Source organism: Delphinus delphis, chromosome 12, assembly GCF_949987515.2.
Source record: "Delphinus delphis chromosome 12, mDelDel1.2, whole genome shotgun sequence".
NCBI lineage: Eukaryota > Metazoa > Chordata > Mammalia > Artiodactyla > Delphinidae > Delphinus > Delphinus delphis.
In genome coordinates, this window is record NC_082694.2 from 28,276,643 (window position 1) to 28,296,508 (window position 19,866).

At 46.9% G+C, this 19,866-nt stretch overlaps 1 protein-coding gene across 5 annotated transcripts in view; it reads left to right on the forward strand.

The window, feature by feature from the left end:
• Nucleotides 1-19,866, forward strand: part of SFXN5 (sideroflexin 5) — a 116,812-nt gene that overhangs the window by 46,196 nt on the left and 50,750 nt on the right. For all 5 annotated transcript variants that reach the window (XM_060026382.1, XM_060026386.1, XM_060026383.1 and 2 more), the window contains 3 exons: nt 14,361-14,414; nt 15,432-15,488; nt 16,848-16,913. In XM_060026382.1, the coding sequence (XP_059882365.1) occupies nt 14,361-14,414; nt 15,432-15,488; nt 16,848-16,913 (177 nt within the window). The remainder of the gene's footprint in view (nt 1-14,360; nt 14,415-15,431; nt 15,489-16,847; nt 16,914-19,866) is intronic.

A 19,866-nucleotide genomic window follows, 5' to 3' on the forward strand; every position in this document is an offset into this window, starting at 1 on the left:
ATGAGAAAGAAAAATTATAGGCCAATATCACTTACAAAATTACACATAGTCTAAATGAAATAATAGCAAGTTGAATCCAGCACTGTATTAAAATATATCAAAAAAGATTTACCAAGGGGCTTCCCTGGTGGTGCAGTGGTTGAGAGTCCACCTGCCAACGCAGGGGACGTGGGTTCATGCCCTGGTCCGGGAAGATCCCACGTGCCACGGAGCGGCTGGGCCCGTGAGCCATGGCCGCTGAGCCTGCGCGTCCGGAGCCTGTGCTCCGCAACGGGAGAGGCCACAACAGTGAGAGGCCTGCGTACCGCAAAAAAAAAAAAAAAAAAGATTTACCAAGAATGGTAATAGAGATGTATTAATATAGTTCATCACATTAACAAATTGAAGGAGAAACATGATGATCTCAGTAGATACAGAAAAATCATTTGATAAAACATAACTCCATTTATAATCTTTTTTAAAAGAGAAGGTTAGTTAGGTCTAAAAGGGAGCTTCATTAACTTAATACAGTATCTGTCAGAAAAAAAAAAAAACAAAAAAACAACCCCATAGCAAGAACCATTCTTAAAGATGAATCAGATAAAGGTAAAATCTTAATGTCTGGGACAGGGTAAGAATGCCTGATAGTAATGCTTCTGTCCAGCATTTTCCTAGGAGACTAACAAGTACAATAAGACATGAAAAAATAAATGACCAATATTAGGATTGGAAAGGAAGAAACAAAATTTTTCATGAGAATAGGCAAACTATTGGAACTACTATTTTATAAGATTTCTGGATGTAAGACAAGTATACAAAATAATTACTGTATGCCTATAAACCTATAACAAACATCTAGAACATGATATTTTTTTTAAAAAAGAAAGCATTTATAATAGCACTTAGAATGATAAGTTACCAAAAATAAATTCAAGAAAGGATGTGCAAGATCTTTATGGAAAAACTTATAAAACTTTATTGAAGGACATTGGAGATCTAAATAAACGGAGAAATATATCACCTTGGGTGGGAATATTCATTATCATGAAGATACGCATTTTCTTCAAATTATATTTAATTATATTCAATAAAATTCCAATCAAAATCTCAGCAGGATTTTTCATGGAACTTGACAAGTTGATACTAAAAATTATATGAACAAGCTAAGGGCCAAGAACAGCCAAGACAATTTTCAAGAATGAGGTGGTGGGACTTCCCTGGTGGCACAGTGATTAAGAATCCGCCTGCCAATGCAGGAGAAGTGGGTTCGATCCCTGCTCTGGGAAGATCCCACATGCCACGGAGCAACTAAGCCCATGTGCCACAACTACTGAGCCTGTGCTCTGAAGCCCACGTGCCACAACTACTGAGCCCACACCCCGCCGCTACTGAAGCCCGCGCGCCTCCAGCCTGTGCTCCGCAACAAGAGAAGCCACCACAATGAGAAGCCCGTGCACTGCAACGGAAACCCAACGCAGCCAAAAAAAAAAAAAAAGAATGAGGTGGTAAGAGGAGAGTCACCCTACTAAGTAGCATAAGACAGTTTGGTTTTGGTTTGGAGATAAGCAAATAGATCATTGCAACAGAATAGAAAGTCTGGAAACATGCCCATACCCATATGGAAACTTGATATTTGACAAATCAGTGGAGAAGAAGGATGGACCATCTAACAAATGGTGCTACCTATGTGAAAAAGAAATAAAATTAGATTTCACCTCATACACAAAACACATTAAATATGAAAAGAAAATATTTGCAGCACTGTTTATAGTAGCAAAAAGAAAGGAAACCACTGAAATGTCCATCAAGAGAATGGATAAATATTCATGATTTAGTCATGCAATGGGATACTTAACACAGGAAAGAAAATAAAGGACAGGACTACATTTATCAATATTGATAAATCTCAAAAACAATGATGAATGAAAAAACAGTAGCAGAGTAATAATACTGTCTGATGTCATTTATATAATGTTTTAATATGCAAAGCAATATTATACATATATATATTTATGGGTGTATTTTGCAAGGATCCATAAAACATTCATGGGAACAGTTAGCAACAGATTCATGATACTACTTACCTCTGGAGAGAGAGAGAAGGCAATGGAATCTAGCAGAGCAGGAGGTGCTTCATTTGTATCTGTTATGTTTCATCTTTTAAAAAGATAAAATTTTCACAAAAATTTGACAAAATGATAAGATTTGGCAGTATGTGGATATTCATTGTAGTATCCTCTAGACTTCTCTGTATGCTTGCAATGTTTCATTTTATACATATATTTTAAATATATATCAACATGTATAGGGAATATCATTCTCATCACTATCCTTTTGTAGTTTCCCTGAAACTTCTACATTGTTCTGACATATTCTGAGAAAGTATTATGTTTTCCCCACTGTAATTGTGTGCATTTAATTTCCTTGCATTTCTTATAGTTTTTGCTGTATATATTTCAGTGCAGTGGGGTTTGGTGTGTTCATGACATTTTTATCTTCTTGATGTTATAATCTCTACCTTCCCACCTCTCTCACTTTCTTACACACACACACACACACACACACACGAAATATCCCTATTTCATTGAATATTGTTGTCTTGAACTCTACTTCATCTCATATTAATATTTCTATTCCCATTTTATTTGCCTTGTAAATTATTGCCTACACATTTATATCAGAGTGATATTTAATTTCTGTGTATATGTCACTCGTAGACAAAATTGAGCTGCATTCTACTTTTTTTTACCCAGTTTGAGAAACTCTGTCTTTAATAATTAATGGAACCCATTCATATTTATTCTGCCACTGGTTATTGTGAGCACTTATCCCAGCCATCAAGTAGCTTGTTTGTTGGTTTGCTTATCAAGTTTGTTATTGTTTCCATTTATTTTCCTGATTTGTACTAGAGTGGTAATTTTCATCGGTCCTTTTGATTTCTTAAGTGGTTTGGAAGGGGAGCATCCTAATCCTCTCTAACTACCATTCTCCTATTATTTTTTTTTTGTTTTTGCGGTACGCGGGCCTCTCACTGTTGTGGCCTCTCCCGTTGTGGAGCACAGGCTCCAGACGCGCAGGCTCAGCGGCCATGGCTCACGGGCCTAGCCGCTCCGCGGCATGTGGGAGCTTCCTGGACCGGGGCACGAACCCCGTGTCCCCTGCATCGGCAGGTGGACTCTCAATCACTGCGCCACCAGGGAAGCCCCTCCTATAGTATTTTATGGAGAGATTTAGCTGTATCTACCTTATTAATATCAATAATTGAATAGTAAATAGGACCTCCCCAACCCTACCCATAAAGGAAGAGACTTTTAGCATACCGTTTTACCCTACTCTCTACTCTACCATTTCACCCGTACACACCTGTCAAGATTTTGGAAATAATCTGGAATCTCACCAGTTTTTTGAATCCTTGCTGAACACCTATATTAAACTTCACAATTTTTTAGGCTTTTCGTGTGTGTGTGTGTGTGTGTGTGTGTGTGTGTGTGTGTGTGTTCTCTATGTTTTGCTAGAGTACTTCTTTGAGTAATGTTGAGTGTGTGGGCAATACTTTCTGAGTCCTTCCATATCTGAAATGACGTTTTTTCCCTCTTATACATGAACAATAGTTGGCCTGATTCTCATTTTCTTTATTGGTAAACCTCCCCCACTCCCTTTGGGAGCTTTTGGTATTTTTTCTCTTTATCTTTGGAGTGCAGAAATATCCTTAGGATTAAAAAAAACCTTCTCCATGTATTTTATAAAATGATACAAGTAATACATGAATATGTTCTTTGGAATTCAAAAATATCACCAAGAATATTTTTAAAGTTATACAAGTAATACATGAATATGTTCTCTCAGCTCAGAATTCAAACAATGCAAAAAAAAAAAAAAAAGTAAAGTTCCTCTGACGACCCTCAACTCCAAATCTATTCCCAGAAGTAACCTCTGTGAGAAGTCTGGTGTGAACTTTCAGGCTTTTTTCTAGGCATTTGCAAAGATATGAATCATCACTAAAAATTTGTTTTTAGATAGATATGTTTTATAAGTAAAAATACACTTATTTATCTACAAATAGCTTAATTACACTTAGCAGTTTGCCTACATAAGGATCCCCTCCCTCCCTCCCTCCCTCCCTCCCTCCCTCCCTTCCTTCCTCCCTTCCTCCCTTCCTCCCTTCCTTCCTCCCTTCCTCCCTTCCTCCCTCCCACCCTCCCTCCTCCCCTCCCTCCCTTCCTTCCTTCCTCCCCTCCTTTCTTCGTTTTTCCTGCTGAGTAGCATTCTCTCCCATAGTGATGGATTTAGATTGTTTCTGATTATTTGCTATTAGAAATAACAGTGCTGTGAAAAAGCCTTATAAAGTTCTTTTTGCACAAGTATGATGATTTCTTGAGGGCCCATTCCAGAAACTGAGTTTGCTGTGTAAAAGGCAATGCACATTTCCCTGAACACCAAAAAGATCTCACTTCTTTTCATATATTTATTGGCTATTTACATTTCCTCTTCCGTGAATTAGCTGTTAACATCCTTTGTCCATTCTTCCATTTGCTGTATTTTCCTAATTGATTTGTAAGCATTCCTTATATATTTTGGATATTAATCCTTTGAATTATATATATTACAAATCTCTCTCCCAGCTGTTCTTCCTTTACTCTCTGGTGTCTTTGTTGTAGAAAAGTTTTAAATATTGATTTTTAAAATATAATGATCTTTCCTTGGACTGAGTTTTGAGTCTTGTCCCCACTTCTCACCTCCATCTCCTTTATTAAAATAACGAAAAAAAATAAAATAAAATAAAATAAAATAACGAGATTTGTGAGAGTTTTGTCTGGGAATCAGCTCTTAGATGTATCTATCAATTCTTCTGTTTTCATTTTCTAATTTATTCATTTCTGCTCTTGTTTTATAATATCCACTTTTCCTCTTTGATTTGTTTGTGACTTGTTTTTTAATCTTTTGCCTTGAATTTATTCTTATCTATTCTCATTCTTTCCTTCTAATGAAGCTGTTTAGGGCTCTGAATTTGCTTCTGAGGATATCAAATACTTGGTTTTCATATATAGTGATCTATGTTTTTATTTTCTAAATAAGTTTGAAATTATAGCTTTGAATCCTCTTTAGTCTGTTAGATAGTCAGAAGAATGTATTTTAAATTCCAGATGACTGGGTTTTAAAAGGATATATTCTTTTGTTATTATTTTCTAGTTTATCTCATTTTCAGAGAGAGTGACCACTACAATTTTGCCATTTGAGATTTATTATGGTTTTCTTTGTAGCATAGTACATGATTATATCAGTTAGGAGTAGGACCACTTGTATATAACAAAAAGTTCAAAATAACAGTAACTTAAAGAAAATAATTTATTTCTCTCTCATACCAAAGAATTTTGGAGGTAGGCAGATCCCCACAGTCATCAGGAATCCAGGCTTCCATTTTTCTACACCATTCTCAGTGCTGCCTTCTAGTGTCAGTCACCTCATAGCCCAGAATGGCTGCTGAAGTTCCAGTCATCACAGCCACATCCCAGGGAGGAGAAAGAAGGGAGAAGTAAAAAGATGTACCTCCTAGCTGAGTCATTTCCCTTCAAGTAGTCTTCTTCAAAGTGTCACAGAACAGTTCTGTTTATATTCCATGTAGAACTTAGCTGGATATATAGTCAATCCCTAATTATAGGGATTCTGTTAGTGAGAAAGAAGTGAAGAATAGCTATAGGTAGGCAAACAAGAATCTGCCATAGTAATTTTAATAATATTCCATCAATGCTTAAAAATAAAAAGATATATCTTTTGGCAGTATCATCTCTCCCAAGCCAGAGAAGTTGAGTTTGGGGCTTATTCCTCATAAGAGGCCAACTGGACCCTTTCAAAATTAATGGCTGCCATCAACTGTGATAAACTAGCTAACCCAAGGGATGCCAGCACTGTGTCTAGTTCACAGGTGTTATTGAGGACACCCCATATTTTTCCACTCTCTCCTCTTCGTAAGACCAATCAATCACTTCAGGGTCACTATGGCCTTCTAGGCATCATGGGAACTTGGGTGCTGATCCACTCCCATGTTGTTCAGGGCTTTACTGCTGAAGTAGACGCTGTGAATGTCCTGTCAGGACCAGTCCTCTTCCAGCCTGGAGCAAACATCCCTCTGGATAAATGTGTAGGTTGTGAGAATAGGAATCCCTGGAATCTGAGATCCTGTATGAACACTTGACCGAGGCAAAGGGGCAGCATCACCTGGGATGGCCTCAGTGGCAGCCGGAGCCAAAATGACAGGCTTACCTGGCCTCACTGCCTAGCCCCGATTAGTTGTCTTCCGGGATTCGGAACAGCTGGGCCAGAGGCCAGGTCCCAAGAGGGGCCACTGGTCGTGGAGAACCTGTAGCCTTCCATCCAGGCACTTTGACGTGGATAAGCAACGTGAGGACTCGTTGGTTCCACTCCCTCCCGGGGCTACTGCCTCGCCCAGTAAGGAGGGAGCACTGTGGCTGTCCTGGCACTTCCACCCGAGGCCTGGCTCCCACCAGCCACATCAGCTCCCCTAAGACCCTGCTGTCACCTGGTAGCACTGAACATCTCAGCAAACGCCTGGTCTGAAGGCGAGTGAAGGTTCCAGTCCATGCCTTAGGGAAGCCCCTGCCGTGATAGAATGGGTAAGAAATATACACATGCAGAAACCACTAAAATGCTTACCAAAATAGAAATGGGGTGCCAGCGAATGTGCTAGAACTGGGTCCCTGAGTGATAAAGGGAAGGAGTGAGCAAGGCTGGCAGGGGCCTCGACTAAGATGCTTCTGGAAGCAACATCTAAACTGCCTCCTGCCCAGGTGAGCATCCCTGACTTGAACCCCCACGCTGTTGTCACCTTGCCTGAGAGTAACCCCGCCCCTACCCTGCTCACTCCCAGAGCTCAGGAGACGCGAGCTGGTTTTTTCCCAGAAGCTGGTGCCAGTTTAGTCAGCAGATTTCACAGATCTACTGGCACCCATGTAGTGTCTTATTTTAAGCTTAACATTTGAAGATGGAAACTTTTCCCCCTTTGATGTGTGGCAAAGAGATCCCAATTTATACATAAGCATGGCGGCTAAGCCAGTGCACCACCAAGGCTGTTCCCAAGGCTGGTGCAGTTCATGGCTCCCCCTTTTCAGGTACCTTCCCAGAAGAACCCCACCAACCGTGGTCACTTCTTATAATTGGCATCTCAATTCCCATGTTTCCACTGAGAGGTGTGCAGCCCTGTCCTTTCCGGGCATGTGTGGCTGGGGAGAAGCAGGGCCAGGGTCCCGGCCCCCATCCCGTCCTCTCTGCATTTCCCCAGCTGCCAGCCTTTACCCTTGGCTCCCATAATGTCTCAGGGCAGGGAGCTGGGTTTCTCTTGTGGGCCTGAGGTTCTCCCAGGTGACATCGTGCCTCCCCTCTCAGCCCTGAGCTCCCTGACGCTGCTGTCCTCCTCTCCCCTCCCCCTGTCATTCTGGAAGTCTCAGAACTTAAGGCCAGAACCCTGCTATCCAGCTGGGAGACTGAGGAGGGCAGACCAGGAGCATCCTGTCAGTGAGTCCAGAGGCCTTGGGTTATGTCCAAACCAGATTTCTGTCTTGGGACGTTTGGAGCTTGGACTCTGCTCGGAACCCTCTCATTTTAACACTGCAGATGACTGTGTGGACTTAGAAACCCCATTTCTCCAAAAGTGCTGGTGTAAGCAAGTCATCTCTGCGGGGAGGAAGGGTGGACCATGGAGGGTTCGCTTATGTGAGGGTTTGGCTGAGTCCCAGCCTTTCTGACACCTTCCAACCCTCCTCGTCCCAGACTTGGATACCAGTCATTTTGGCTTAGTTTATACCATCCAAGAGTTGTTGTTGCTCATTAAGCTGGAATTGACCAGTCAGGGACAAACATTCATTTGACAAAAGATATTTTCTTTAACTGGTTGGGATCCTTTAAATAGCAGCACCCCTAACGCACCGAAGTGTTACTTTTCAGATCATTAGCTGTATAAATCAGAAGGTGGAGACAAAGTAGAAGGAAAAAACAGGCAAATTGTTGAGTACTGGGGCCCACGGAAGGTCTTTTGAAAAGTAAGAGGAACGTTTAGAATTGAGTGAGTCAGTGTGGAGGAAAAGGGTATGATGCCAAAGGACTGTTGCTTTGCCAGCGAGGACTCCCAGGTATTTGAGAAGTGAATGTCATATGGTCTCACCCCTCTGAAGCTTCTGGAAGCTCTCAAGGAAGATAGAATTTAAACAGATATTTACTACTGAGATGAATACTGCAAAGAAGGCAGGCAGGGTGCTGAGAGAGCATATAATCTAACATCATGTTGAGGGCCAGGGAAGGCTTCCTGGAGGAAGTGACAACTAAGCTGAAACCTGGAGGATGAGGAGGAATTAGCCAAATGGAGATGGGGTGGAGGATGGGAGGACCAGTTATTTCTGCCGTTATCTTGCCAAGCAAGGCGATTCTGGCGATTCAGGCGATTCCCCTGACTTAAGTTTCACCACCCAGTTGTTTTGGCACACACCCTGTTTCCCCTCTGGATTTTTTTAAATACTTTTAAAAAGTTTTCTTGGGCTTCCCTGGTGGCGCGGTGGTTGCGAGTCCGCCTGCCGATGCAGGGGACACGGGTTCGTGCCCCGGTCCGGGAGGATCCCACATGCCGCGGAGCAGCTGGGCCCGTGAGCCATGGCCGCTGAGCCTGCACGTCCGGAGCCTGTGCTCCGCAACGGGAGAGGCCGCGGCAGTGAGAGGCCCGCGTACTGCAAAAAAAAAAAAAAAAAAAAAAATTTTCTTTTCCTTATCGCTTAAGTCACTTTCTTATGGGGTAGGGGGTTGCTCAGTTCTGAGTCCCAATATCACAGTGCACAGAATTGTGACCAGCGGCCTTGCTTCCTTGTCCTTGTCTTCAACTGTTCGTGTCCCACTTCTGGCCAAGCAGATTGAGATATTTGGTGGTGCCTCTCTCTCACGCTGAGACCTCATCTCTCTGCAGAGGTTAGAACACTCTGACTGCGGAGGCCTGAAGTGAAGATGTGATTTTTCTCGTGAGCCAGTTGCCATATGGGTGCAATTGGCCCCATTCTTGATTCTGTCCTGAGACGAGGCTCAAACACAAACTTCCCTTCTTCCTGGACTAGCCGGGGAGGCCGCAGAGGTGGGCCAATGGTCACCAGGTGGAGTGGGTAGATAAGCTAGGCTGCTCAGGAACCAGTATCACTAGGGAAGATATAATTCAAGGTGCATTAGTAATGGTAAAGAATGTTTCTCAGGGAGGATAGCATATTCACTCTTCATATGTAGTAATCCCTGTATCAATCACCTCTTGCTACTATAGTGCTGTGTAACAAACATCCACAAAATTTCAGTGGCAGCCATAAGCGTTCATTCTTGGGGATCTGCAATTACCCAGGGTTTGGCTGATCTAGACTGGGCTTGACCGAGGCAGTTTTGCTTCTCACTGCAGGTCTGGGGTCAACTGGGAGTCAGCTCACCCAGGCTGGACTCTGCTCCTCACATCTTATCCTCAGATTAGGGCACTAGTCAGGGCATGTCTCCTCTTGGCAATGTTAGGAGCACAGAGGGCCAGCAGAAACATATGAGGCCTCTGAGGCCTGGTCTTAGAACTGGCACACTGCCACTTCCTCCCACATGCCATTGGCCAAAGCAAGTTATATGGCCAAGCAACACCAAGAGCATGGAAACAAATTCCTCCCCTGGCATAGATATGGATGCAGGGAGGAGTGAAGAATTGGGACCAAAACTCAATCTGCCCCCCTCTCCAAAGACCAATAGCCTCATGCAATCAGACTTTAACAAAAGGACTAAGGAAGAGATGGGTGATGGTGGTCATTTGTCACAATCCATCATGGATCTTTTCCCTAGCCGAGAATGAATTAATGTTCTTAATGATGAATTAGCAATGTTCTTCCAGCGTGTGGTGTGGGCCCAGCTTTGTGCTGAGTGCTTTGGGGGACATCAGAGAGAAAAGCCCTAATTCTACCATCAGGAACTTACTATCCTTTATGGGATAAGCCTTGTGTTCAAAGACAAGATTGGGGCTAAATGATGCTCAATTGTGAGTGTAGACTGTGGAGTTCAGAGAAATGAGAGACCAGCAAAGGCTAGAAAAGAATGAGGTAGAAGGAAAGGGACGATACTAACATTTAACACCTAGTGAGCACGTGCTGCGTGCCAGACACTGTGCCAAATTCTTTCCACGCCTTACTTCCTCTCTTGATCATCCAGAGAGGTACCAGGATTGTCCCCATTTAACAGATGAAGAAACAGAGGCACAAAGAACTCAAGTAACTTGTGTGTGGTCACACAGCCGGGAAATACTAGAACCAGGATTTGAGTCCAGCTCCTCCCACCACCAGAGCCTGAGCGTTGATCATCAGGGCCCATGGCCGGCCACCCAAGGGGAAGGGGAATCAAAGGCAGACAGATGTGCGGAGAGGACAGCTGCCCGGGGTGGGAGCTGTGGAGGGGACCCCAGTCGTGTTATGAACTATAAATGGGAGCAAAGATAGGATGTGCGATTTGGCCGAGGTCCTGCAGCAAGATAGGGTGCAGGCTGGGCTGGGAATTCTGGCTGTTGGCTCTCCTTCTACGTTCCCTGGTCCCAGCCGCTTTCTGGGCTCTCTCCACCCGCCACGCGGCCACGCCTGAAGTGTCTCCTTGGAAGAGGTGCAATCCACTGGCATTGAAGCCGGCGGACTGGCTCCCTCTCTCTATTCATCTCTTTCCTCCTTTCCCCTGCCATGTTCTGGAAAGGGCAGCATGAGGGAATGTGGGCAGGTTGCACCAGAGATATACATCTGAGAACTGAAGGAACATTTATTTTTAATTTAGACTTAAAAAGAAAAAAGGAAATTATAAAATATCTGCTCTTGCTCCTGGGATTGTGCAGATGGTGCTGCGTGTTGCCTAATAGGGAATGGGGCTGGCACCTGCGTGCTCGTGGCCCCACCAGCCTGACTGTAGGACCTGGAAGGCAGGATCCCTGTTCCTCTTGCCTCAGCCTCAGATGGCTCCCTGGGACCCCGTTTGGCCAATGTGGCATGGTGGTCCGCTGCCTTCTCACCTCACCCTCCCCGGACTCCCGTCTGCTGATTTCCTGAACATCCTCCTTCAATGAAGCCAGCCTCTCAGCTGTTCCTACTCGCATGAACACACACACGCACACCTCAGCTCCATCCTGTCACCCCCTTTGGCAGATAGCCAGACCTCTCCCTTCCTGAACTCCTGCTTGGATGTTAGAATTTATCAGTTTGACACACATCCAGATACCTGTTTAAACCATCTTGTTATTTTCATGCCCAGGAGTTATAAAGGACATTCTCATATATTTTCCTGTTGGGTCCTTGTGTTTATTGTGGTTAGGTGCTATATATTCCTCTCTTCTGGTAATCTCCACGGGGAGCGGTATGGGACTCAGTGCATAGAAGATGCTCGAAAAGGGGCAGAGAATGTGACTCTTCTTTTGTATTCAGGCGGGTGATCTGGAAAAGGAGCCCCTAAAATCAGAGAGTTGGGGCCCCCAAGCCAGGAATCAGGAGACCTGACTCTTTCTCTAGCTTGCTTTAAAGCCTTGGGCAGATCACTGAATTTCTCTAAGTCTCTGTTGCCCCATTTGCAAAATATAGAAAGTAATCTATTTTGTCTGAGCTCCAGAGTTATTTTTTATTTTTTTAGGGCATTATCATTTCTTTTTTTTTTTAACATCTTTATTGGAGTATGATTGCTTTACAATGGTGTGTTAGTTTCTGCTTTATAACAAAGTGAATCAACCCTGGAGTTATAATAAGGATCATGGCAAATGACATAAGGAGAAGTGCTTAGCAGAATCAGTCAATCAATTCATCTCTTTAAGAAAGCATGCAGAGTCAGAGGTGCCCAGCATGGACATCAGGCCCGTGTTTGGGCAGAAGTTAGGGACAGAAGGCTGGTCAGGTTGGCCAGCATGGTGAAAAACTCACTGGTTACACTTTGTGTGTGTGTGTATTGCATAGCCTGGGTATTAGTTTGGTTTAGTTTAGGGCTATGGTTTGTTCTGAAAAAAACTTGATATCACATAAAAAAATGCATGCCACAAGAAAAAACAAGTAAGGTGACCGGGCCTGGGCATCTTGACAGTCAGTGCAAAGACGGACACAGTTGAATGCCCAGTGTTTGCAAGATAGATGCAAACCAGATGTTCAGAAGTATAAATTTCTGATCCTGAGATCAGAAAAATTTCCTCCACGTGGATTCATAATGGGGTCCAACGTAATGAGCAGTGAGTGTCCTGGACAACAGCTGAAGGGTAAATACGAGTCCCATGGGCCACATCTTATGACGGTCCTGGTGAGCCAAGCACAGTTCAGGGGGTGCAAAGGGGATTGAGGGGGAGAATACAATGTAGTTCATAACACACCAGTTTTATATAAACCAACGGATTAGGGGGAATGATGTGCTGAGTTCCCAACAGTGGAAAACAGCTTTTATATCCTCAGGCTTTGTGAGGCAGTCAGACATGCACATGTTTATACATACATCCACATGCATACGAATGCACAAACACAAATTCACACACACACACACACTCGCGGGCTCATGCTGTCTGTTCTTTAGGCCTCTCTAGGCTCAGCTTCCTCTCTATGGTCTGGCTCCTGACTGGGGCGCTAGGATGAGGCCCTGGGTCCCCTGGGGTTACTTCTTGGCAGGACTGGTGGGAAAATTCCCTTTAAAGACAATGGGACCATCTGTATTGACTTCACACCTACTACCTGGAACCTGAGAATAGAATTTAAACTGAGACAGGACCTCCAAGGTCAACCTGTTCGCTCTATAGGGGAGAAAGCTAGAACCCCAAAGGGGCATGTCTTCTGCTGGAGATCACACAGGGATGGAGCCTAGGCTAAGACCCAAGGTCTCCTGACTCTCACTCCAGCACTCTAAGCTGTCATTGCAAAGAAAAATCAAGTTGGGATCTTATTTTGGGGAGAAAAATATCATAAGGTAATTCTTCATTGGACTATGGAATTAATTTACATTATGTAATTTTATTCAAACTGATATGGGCCAATAAATATAACTGTGTGTGCGTGTTTGCTGTTTTAAAACATTTTAATGTTTAAAACATGATTTACTAATGCTGCTAAGGATGTCTAGAATTTGATTTACTGCATAGAATTGAATGTTTACACATTCCTTACAGAAATTCTTGCCAAAGAGCCATTTTATCTACAAGAATAATAAATAAGTCAATATGTGGATGGCTGTGCACATTTTTTCCGTATACAGCAGCACTTGGTAGATGCTATTTTGCACACAAGCACTCAAAAGGTAAATTTGAGAGACACACATGGATCCCCGAAGTCTAAGATTTGGTCAGTGTCAAGATCAGGCAATTAATCTTGACTTAAACCAAAAAAAACAAAGTCACTGAGTCTAGGTCTTAGGTGATATTTGGGCTTTGGGACTAATGGATCCACACTTATGTAACCAGACTTGGTCGTATGTGTGTATTTGTTCATTCATTCGCACAATCAACAAATACTTATTAGATATCTATGTTTCATTCAATAGCTTAAACATAGTGTAGGTGTTGCTTCATGGGGGCCCAGAGATAATATATAAATTTCCCTACTTGTCTTTGTAAAGCACTTAAGGCCTTTGAAATGATTCTTATTGAATCCTCACAAAAATCCTATTGGAGGGCTTCCCTGGTGACGCAGTGGTTGAGAGTCCGCCTGCCAATGCAGGGGACACGGGTTCGTGCCCTGGTCCGGGAAGATCCCATGTGCCGCGGAGCGGCTGGGCCTGTGAGCCATGGCCGCTGAGCCTGCGCATCCGGAGCCTGTGCTCCGCAACGGAAGAGGCCACAACAGTGAGAGGCCCACGAACCCCCCCTCCACCAAAAAAAATCCTATTGGATGGCTAGGGTGTGAAGGAGCCAGGTTAGCTGGGTGGAAGTAAAGGCGTTCCTTTGGTTTGCTGGTTTGTTTTTATTGTTCCCCTGCCCACCAATTACAAAAATATGCATGTCCACTGTTAAAAAGAACACAGAAATATTCAAGAAGAATCTGAGAAAGTACCGTGTAACCTGACCTCCAGGGATGTCTACCTGCCGTGCTACAGATTTTTTCATGCCTGGAGATATGCATATGTATGTGTATTTGTGTATGTGGGTATATCTCGTGAGATTTTTTTTTCTTTATAAAACTGGGATTATGTTGTCATATAATTCTGCAACCAAGTTTTTTCATCGTACATCATCTCACTGTGGGCAGTAGTTTGAATATACTTCTCATACACATCAGTTTGTACAGATCTAGCTCACTTTTGTTCGTGGCTGTGTCATTTTTCTTTGCAAAAGCATAGGGCGTTTCTTTTGCCTTCTTCAGCCTTTTCTTTCTCTCTCATAGGTGGTTGGTCTTCTCTTGCCCAATCAGACATTGGCGTCCACCGTCTTCTGGCAGGTAAGACTTTCCCTGCAAGCAGAGGGCTCCTGAAGGGGGCACCCAACAAGTGCTGGTTGGAACACCCTGTCCCCGTGTCTCCTCTCCATCCAGGCCCCTCGGGGAAAGTCACCCCACTTCCTACTCCTCCCTAACCCAGAAGCCACTGGGAGAAACCCCAGGACTTCGGGCCCGCAGCCCAAGTCTTGGGCCATTATAGGTGCTCTGACTTTTGCGCAGAGGTGATGAGGGCTGGCGGGTGCCCTCACCTGGTTGCTTGTCCCATGGCCAGTGACCTTGAGCCCTACAGCCTCATTTTGACATCAGCCTTACCCAATCTGTGGGGAAGGTAATCCACCCCCAACTCCAAGGTAGTGAGGTGGGTGAGAAAGCACCACGGACCCTGGTCTCTGCCCTTGGAGACAGTCTGGGGCGTGGCTCTCTGAAAACAGTAGAAGCTCAGTATGTATCTGTGTAGAGAGAGAGGGGCAGGAAGAAAAACCTGTCTGTCTTCAGGAGAAAATGTCAGAGTCTTCCTGAAAAAAGAAAAGCTCCTAATAATGTCTGTGTCTGGGCTCTGCAGGTGGTGTAGGGCACTGGGCTCTGTGGGTGGTGTAGGGCACTGAGGCTCAGAGCTGTCGGGCATTCCAGGGGCTTAAGTGTCCACCTTCTGTCCAGTCGTTAGTATAAAAAGGGTGATGTGGCAAAGGCAGTGGGGCCCATTTGGGGCAGTGAACACCAGAATTTTGGGAGAGGTGGCCATCTCTGGACTGAGATGGATAGCTGGCCTGGGTGGGACCAGTGTCTTGGTTTGCCAGGAACTGAGGGGTTTCCCAGGACTGGGGCCTTTCAGTGCTAAAACTGCGCCGTCCTGGCGAACCAGGATGGTTGCTCATGCTAACTCAGGGGATGGATGGAACTACCGTGAACTAGACACCCGTGTCTTTCTGGAGGGGTGTGGCCTCGCAGGTCCCCGCCTGCTTCCAGGGAGGTGACCACACCTTTCCTGACTTCTCCTCTCCCCGCATTGCCTTTCAGTGGCTGAACCAGAGCCACAATGCTTGTGTCAACTATGCAAACCGGAACGCTACGAAGGTGAGCATCGCAGACCACCACCCAGTGTCAGGCTTCAGGCTGGGGTGACCCTCTCCCTCCCTACAGTGTGGCATGCCACCATCAGGGCTTCTCCTCTCGGTTTTACTGCCAGGCCTTCAGGAGGGGCCCTGCTGGGGAGGGGCTGCTCACGTGAAGTGACGAAGGCCTGGAACGTGGGAGTGTGGCGCGCGCGGCCAAAGGGATGAGCTCCGCTGGCTTCAGAATTCCCCTTGGGCAGCGCTTATACCCAGATCTTGGATCAGGACAGCATCAGCCATGTGGGGACTGACTTCCTCTAAACTTCCTCCAAGCTTGCCTGGAAGCTGCCTCAGTGCCCTAGGATTGTCAGCTGCAAAGCTAAAGGGCTGCTCTTGAGGGTGAGGGGTCTGAGAGGACTGGCACGTCCTCCCCAAAGTCCCCTGCACTCCTGGGATGAGCTCACAGTGGAGGTCCAGCCACCCTTCTCTTGTCTAGGAAGGGGCTGGGCGCCTGCCTCGCTGGCAAGGCTGCCTTTCCCCTTGGTCCATTCTCCCACATTTCCGTCCAAAGGCAGCAGAGGAGAGGAATCTAGTTCCCCTTGGGGGGCTGTCAGTTTGGGGAGGAGAGGGTCTGGACATTTATAACTTTGGTGGGGAGTGATAGGGGAGTTATGAGCTGTCCTGGATGGTAGGAACTTCAGGGCCTGATACTCTGAGGACCTTCCCCCTCCTCCCATCTAAACCTTCGACCCACGCCTTGCTCATATGCTTCGCACACAGACATCTCTGCTTAGATGGCTCCCATTCACCTTAAACCAAATATCTCCAGAATTGCTGTCATAGTTCCTCAGCTTTTCCTTAATGTTTTGTGTTGCAACTTGGGATCCATTTTCCCGTAGAAATATTTAGCAACTGTCTCCTACTGGCCTGGAAGCCCTGCATGGCTGACCAGGACCGTGAGAGCCAGCCAGGCTGTGGCCACCTTGACACTACCACGTCCCCCGAGAAAATGCTCTGGGTGCCCAACAGCCCGCTTGCAACATTTAGCCTTCCTAAACTGGGTCCGCTTGCCCCAGCCGTAAACGGCCCACTTTGGCCCTTGCTATATTTTACCCGCAGCCAGCAGTGTCTGCCAAGGGCCTTCCTAGAGCAGGGCAGAAGGCCCTTTGGCGTCTCCCCAGACATAGCTGCCCTGTGTTTCCATGTGCGGAGCTGCGCTGAGGGAGGCCTGGATCCCTTTGGCTTCCAGAGGCCTTCCTCCTTGCCTGCCCCTCCAGGCTCGGGGGCAGGATTGCCTCTTGCCGGTTGGTGCCATTTGCAAGGGTGGAGGGTGGGAGCTTGGGACACCCAGGGGACCTGAAATTCTGTCTCTGTCTTCCAGCCTTCACCTGCATCCAAGTTCATCCAGGGCTACCTAGGAGCTGTCATCAGTGCCGTCTCCATCGCTGTGAGTAACCCCACACTCCCCGCCCCCTGGGCGTCCTCTCCATCTTGCTGCTCTGTGACTGCCCCACCCAGCATCCAGGCCAGACCTTATCTGAGGGTCAGGGCTGGGCAAGGGGCATGGGAGACAGGGTTTCTGGGTGGGGGCCATCAGGGCCGTCTTCCTAGGCGGAGAAGAGTAGACCCTGGTGACGCTTTCATAGAGGGGGAGCACAGGGCAGTGCTCCAGGTTTGGGAGAGCAGGCGGGGAGGTGAGGCAGTGCCTGTGGGCCACACGAAGGGCTGCACACTCCAGCCGGGGGCAGGATGTCTGCCCTAGAGGGGCCCGTGTTTACCCGACACCCTCCTCAGAGGAGCTGGTCTTCATGAAGCCGATGCAGGAGTGGAGGGTCTTTTGATCCATCCCCAAAGTTGGCTCAAATGTCAGCTCCCCTTTGCCCTTTGCCTGAGTTCCCTGGGTCCCCTCTTGGTGGCCTCAGTCATGTGGTCACAGGTCTAAGCCTTCCTGGAGTCCTGTGAATTCCTCAAGACAGGGGCAGTAGGCTCATTTTGAATCCCACAGGGTTTTGAGGATATAGCAGCTACTAAGTAGGGGAGGTTTATAGACTGTGTGAGGGTGTAAGGATGTATCCCAGGTGACACAGCAAGGGGCCTGGGCCAGAGCCAGAAGAGAAGCCCAAGCTCCCGAGACCTTGGCATGTTCATCCCACCCTGTACCTCCATCTGGTCCTCTCTCCATCCTGGCTGGGTGGTCTCCTATAGCCCACTCCAGAGGTCAAAAGTCGCCTCACAACTTCATTACACGATAAATACATGTAATTGGTAAGAAAAGTAATTAGGAAATACAAATTAAAAAAACATTCACATATAATAAAAAATTCACATCTAATAATCTTTTTGTAAAACCCACTTTCTCATCTTTCCCATGTCATCAAATAAATGTTGTAGTTGTTCACGCCTGTGTACTAACCCATTGTACCTACTGTGTACCATCATTTATTTCACTGCTCTCCTAAGACAGGGATTTGGGGCTGTTCTGAGATGGCCTCGTTTACTCTGCTCCCATGTGGACCAGGTTCACCTCCAAACAGCTGTTAGGTGGGGGGGGGGTCCCCACTTCATGCCCAAGATCACTCTCCTTCCCTGAATCCTTATGTCTTACCCCAAGCATGAAGTCAGAATTACCAAGTCTATTTAGATCGTTCATCAAGAGACTGCGGGGCTTCCCTGGTGGCGCAGTGGTTGGGAGTCCGCCTGCCGATGCAGGGGACACGGGTTCGTGCCCCGGTCCGGGAAGATCCCACATGCTGCGGAGCGGCTGGGCCCGTGAGCCATAGTCGCTGAGCCTGCGCGTCCGGAGCCTGTGCTCCGCGACGGGAGAGGCCACAACAGTGAGAGGCCCGTGTACCGCAAAAAAAAAAAGAGAGAGACTGCTAACCCCACCCTGGTGGTCCTGCAACCCAGCATGAGACTTCATTTGAGGGTCATACAAACTGGGGATCTCTGATTCTGGGGGGTTGCTGGCCAGCGTCAGGGGCTCTTGTGAGAGAGGAGAAAGGCTCTGTCGCCTCCTTCCTGCTCCTTATGGCAAGAGGAGCCCATCACTTTGCCTAGTTTAGCAGCTTGAAAATCCCATGTTCCTTCTTTGAGATTTAAGGGACCGTGTAGAGGAGCTGGGAGGGGGAAGGCCCACGGGGAGAATCCCGAGCGGCCTTGGCTCCGACGAGCTTGAGTGGAGGGGATGACCGTCCTGCTGGGACATCCTCCTCCTGCAGGCCTGGGGCTGCGGGGACACGGCTTCCTCCCAGGGCTCCGGGCTCTCCGCTTCCGCGGTCCTCAGTCATTCCATCCCAACTGCTTCATAAGGCCAGAACCAGCCCAGATTGTGGGTTGGGGGTTCTGATGCCCAAGCTGCAGAGTTACTGGGGGCTGGGGGCCCTCCAGGGCTCTCAGAGCCACGGTCTTACCCGCAGGGACAGGGACTCATGCTGGGCTGTCATGGCCCCCAGAGGGTGTGCCTTGCTGGGGACACCCTCCTTCCCCTTCCCCACCTAGCTGCGGAGCCCTTCCAGGAGGTGTTTCCCCAACCGTGCCAGCCCCAAGTCGTAGAAGCTTCTGTCCTTCTCATGCACTCGCTCAGTTACGCCCCATGTCCTGTCCACTCATTGTTCTACTGGATTTCAAGTTAACCAGGGACAGGCCCTGTGTCTTCTCCCCCACGGAGGAGGGTGGGGAGCATTGCTCCATAAATACTTGTTAATTAGGTTGCTGATCGATTGCTGGCCTCAGGAGGCCCCTCTGTGCTCCATCCGCCAGGGGCTGCGTCCCTCTGCCTGACGTCTGCGCACAGTAAGGGTCTAACTCCGGCAGATGGAGTGGAGTTTCTGACTTGGAAAATTTGCAGCTTGCTTGCTTTTCTTTTGTGTGGGTAAATCACAAAACCTCCAAAGAAAGAGGCTTTATTTTATTTTCCTTTCCCTTGTTCTCTGGAAGCCCAGGCCCTGCGGCCTCATTAACTGATCTCTGCTTCAGTTAGTGACAAATCCTCCCCCCAGGGTGAGCCTGTTAGGAGGAGATGACCTGCAAACAAGTGTCACGGCCCCAGTGGTTGGCCCAGTTCTGGTATTAATTAAAATGAGTCCCTACAAGCAGGTGGCGTGGATGGGGGCTGACAGGCCAAGGGCAGATCCCAGGGATTGAGGACCCGCTGGAGTAGAGGCCAGGCCCTGGGAGTCCAGCCTCCTCTCCGGACCCAGGAGAGCCCTTTCCCCTCTCAGAAGAGACCCTGACCTTGGGCAGCAGCCCCAAGAGTCAGGGGTCCCCAGTGTGCATCCCTAAGTGCAGGCTCATGCTGGTGGCAGGACCACCGGCAGGGGGTTAGCAGCCTTTTGGTGAACCCTCTAAATAGATCTGGCAATGTCTGGTTTCTTGCTCGGGAATAAAAAAGAAATTTCGTC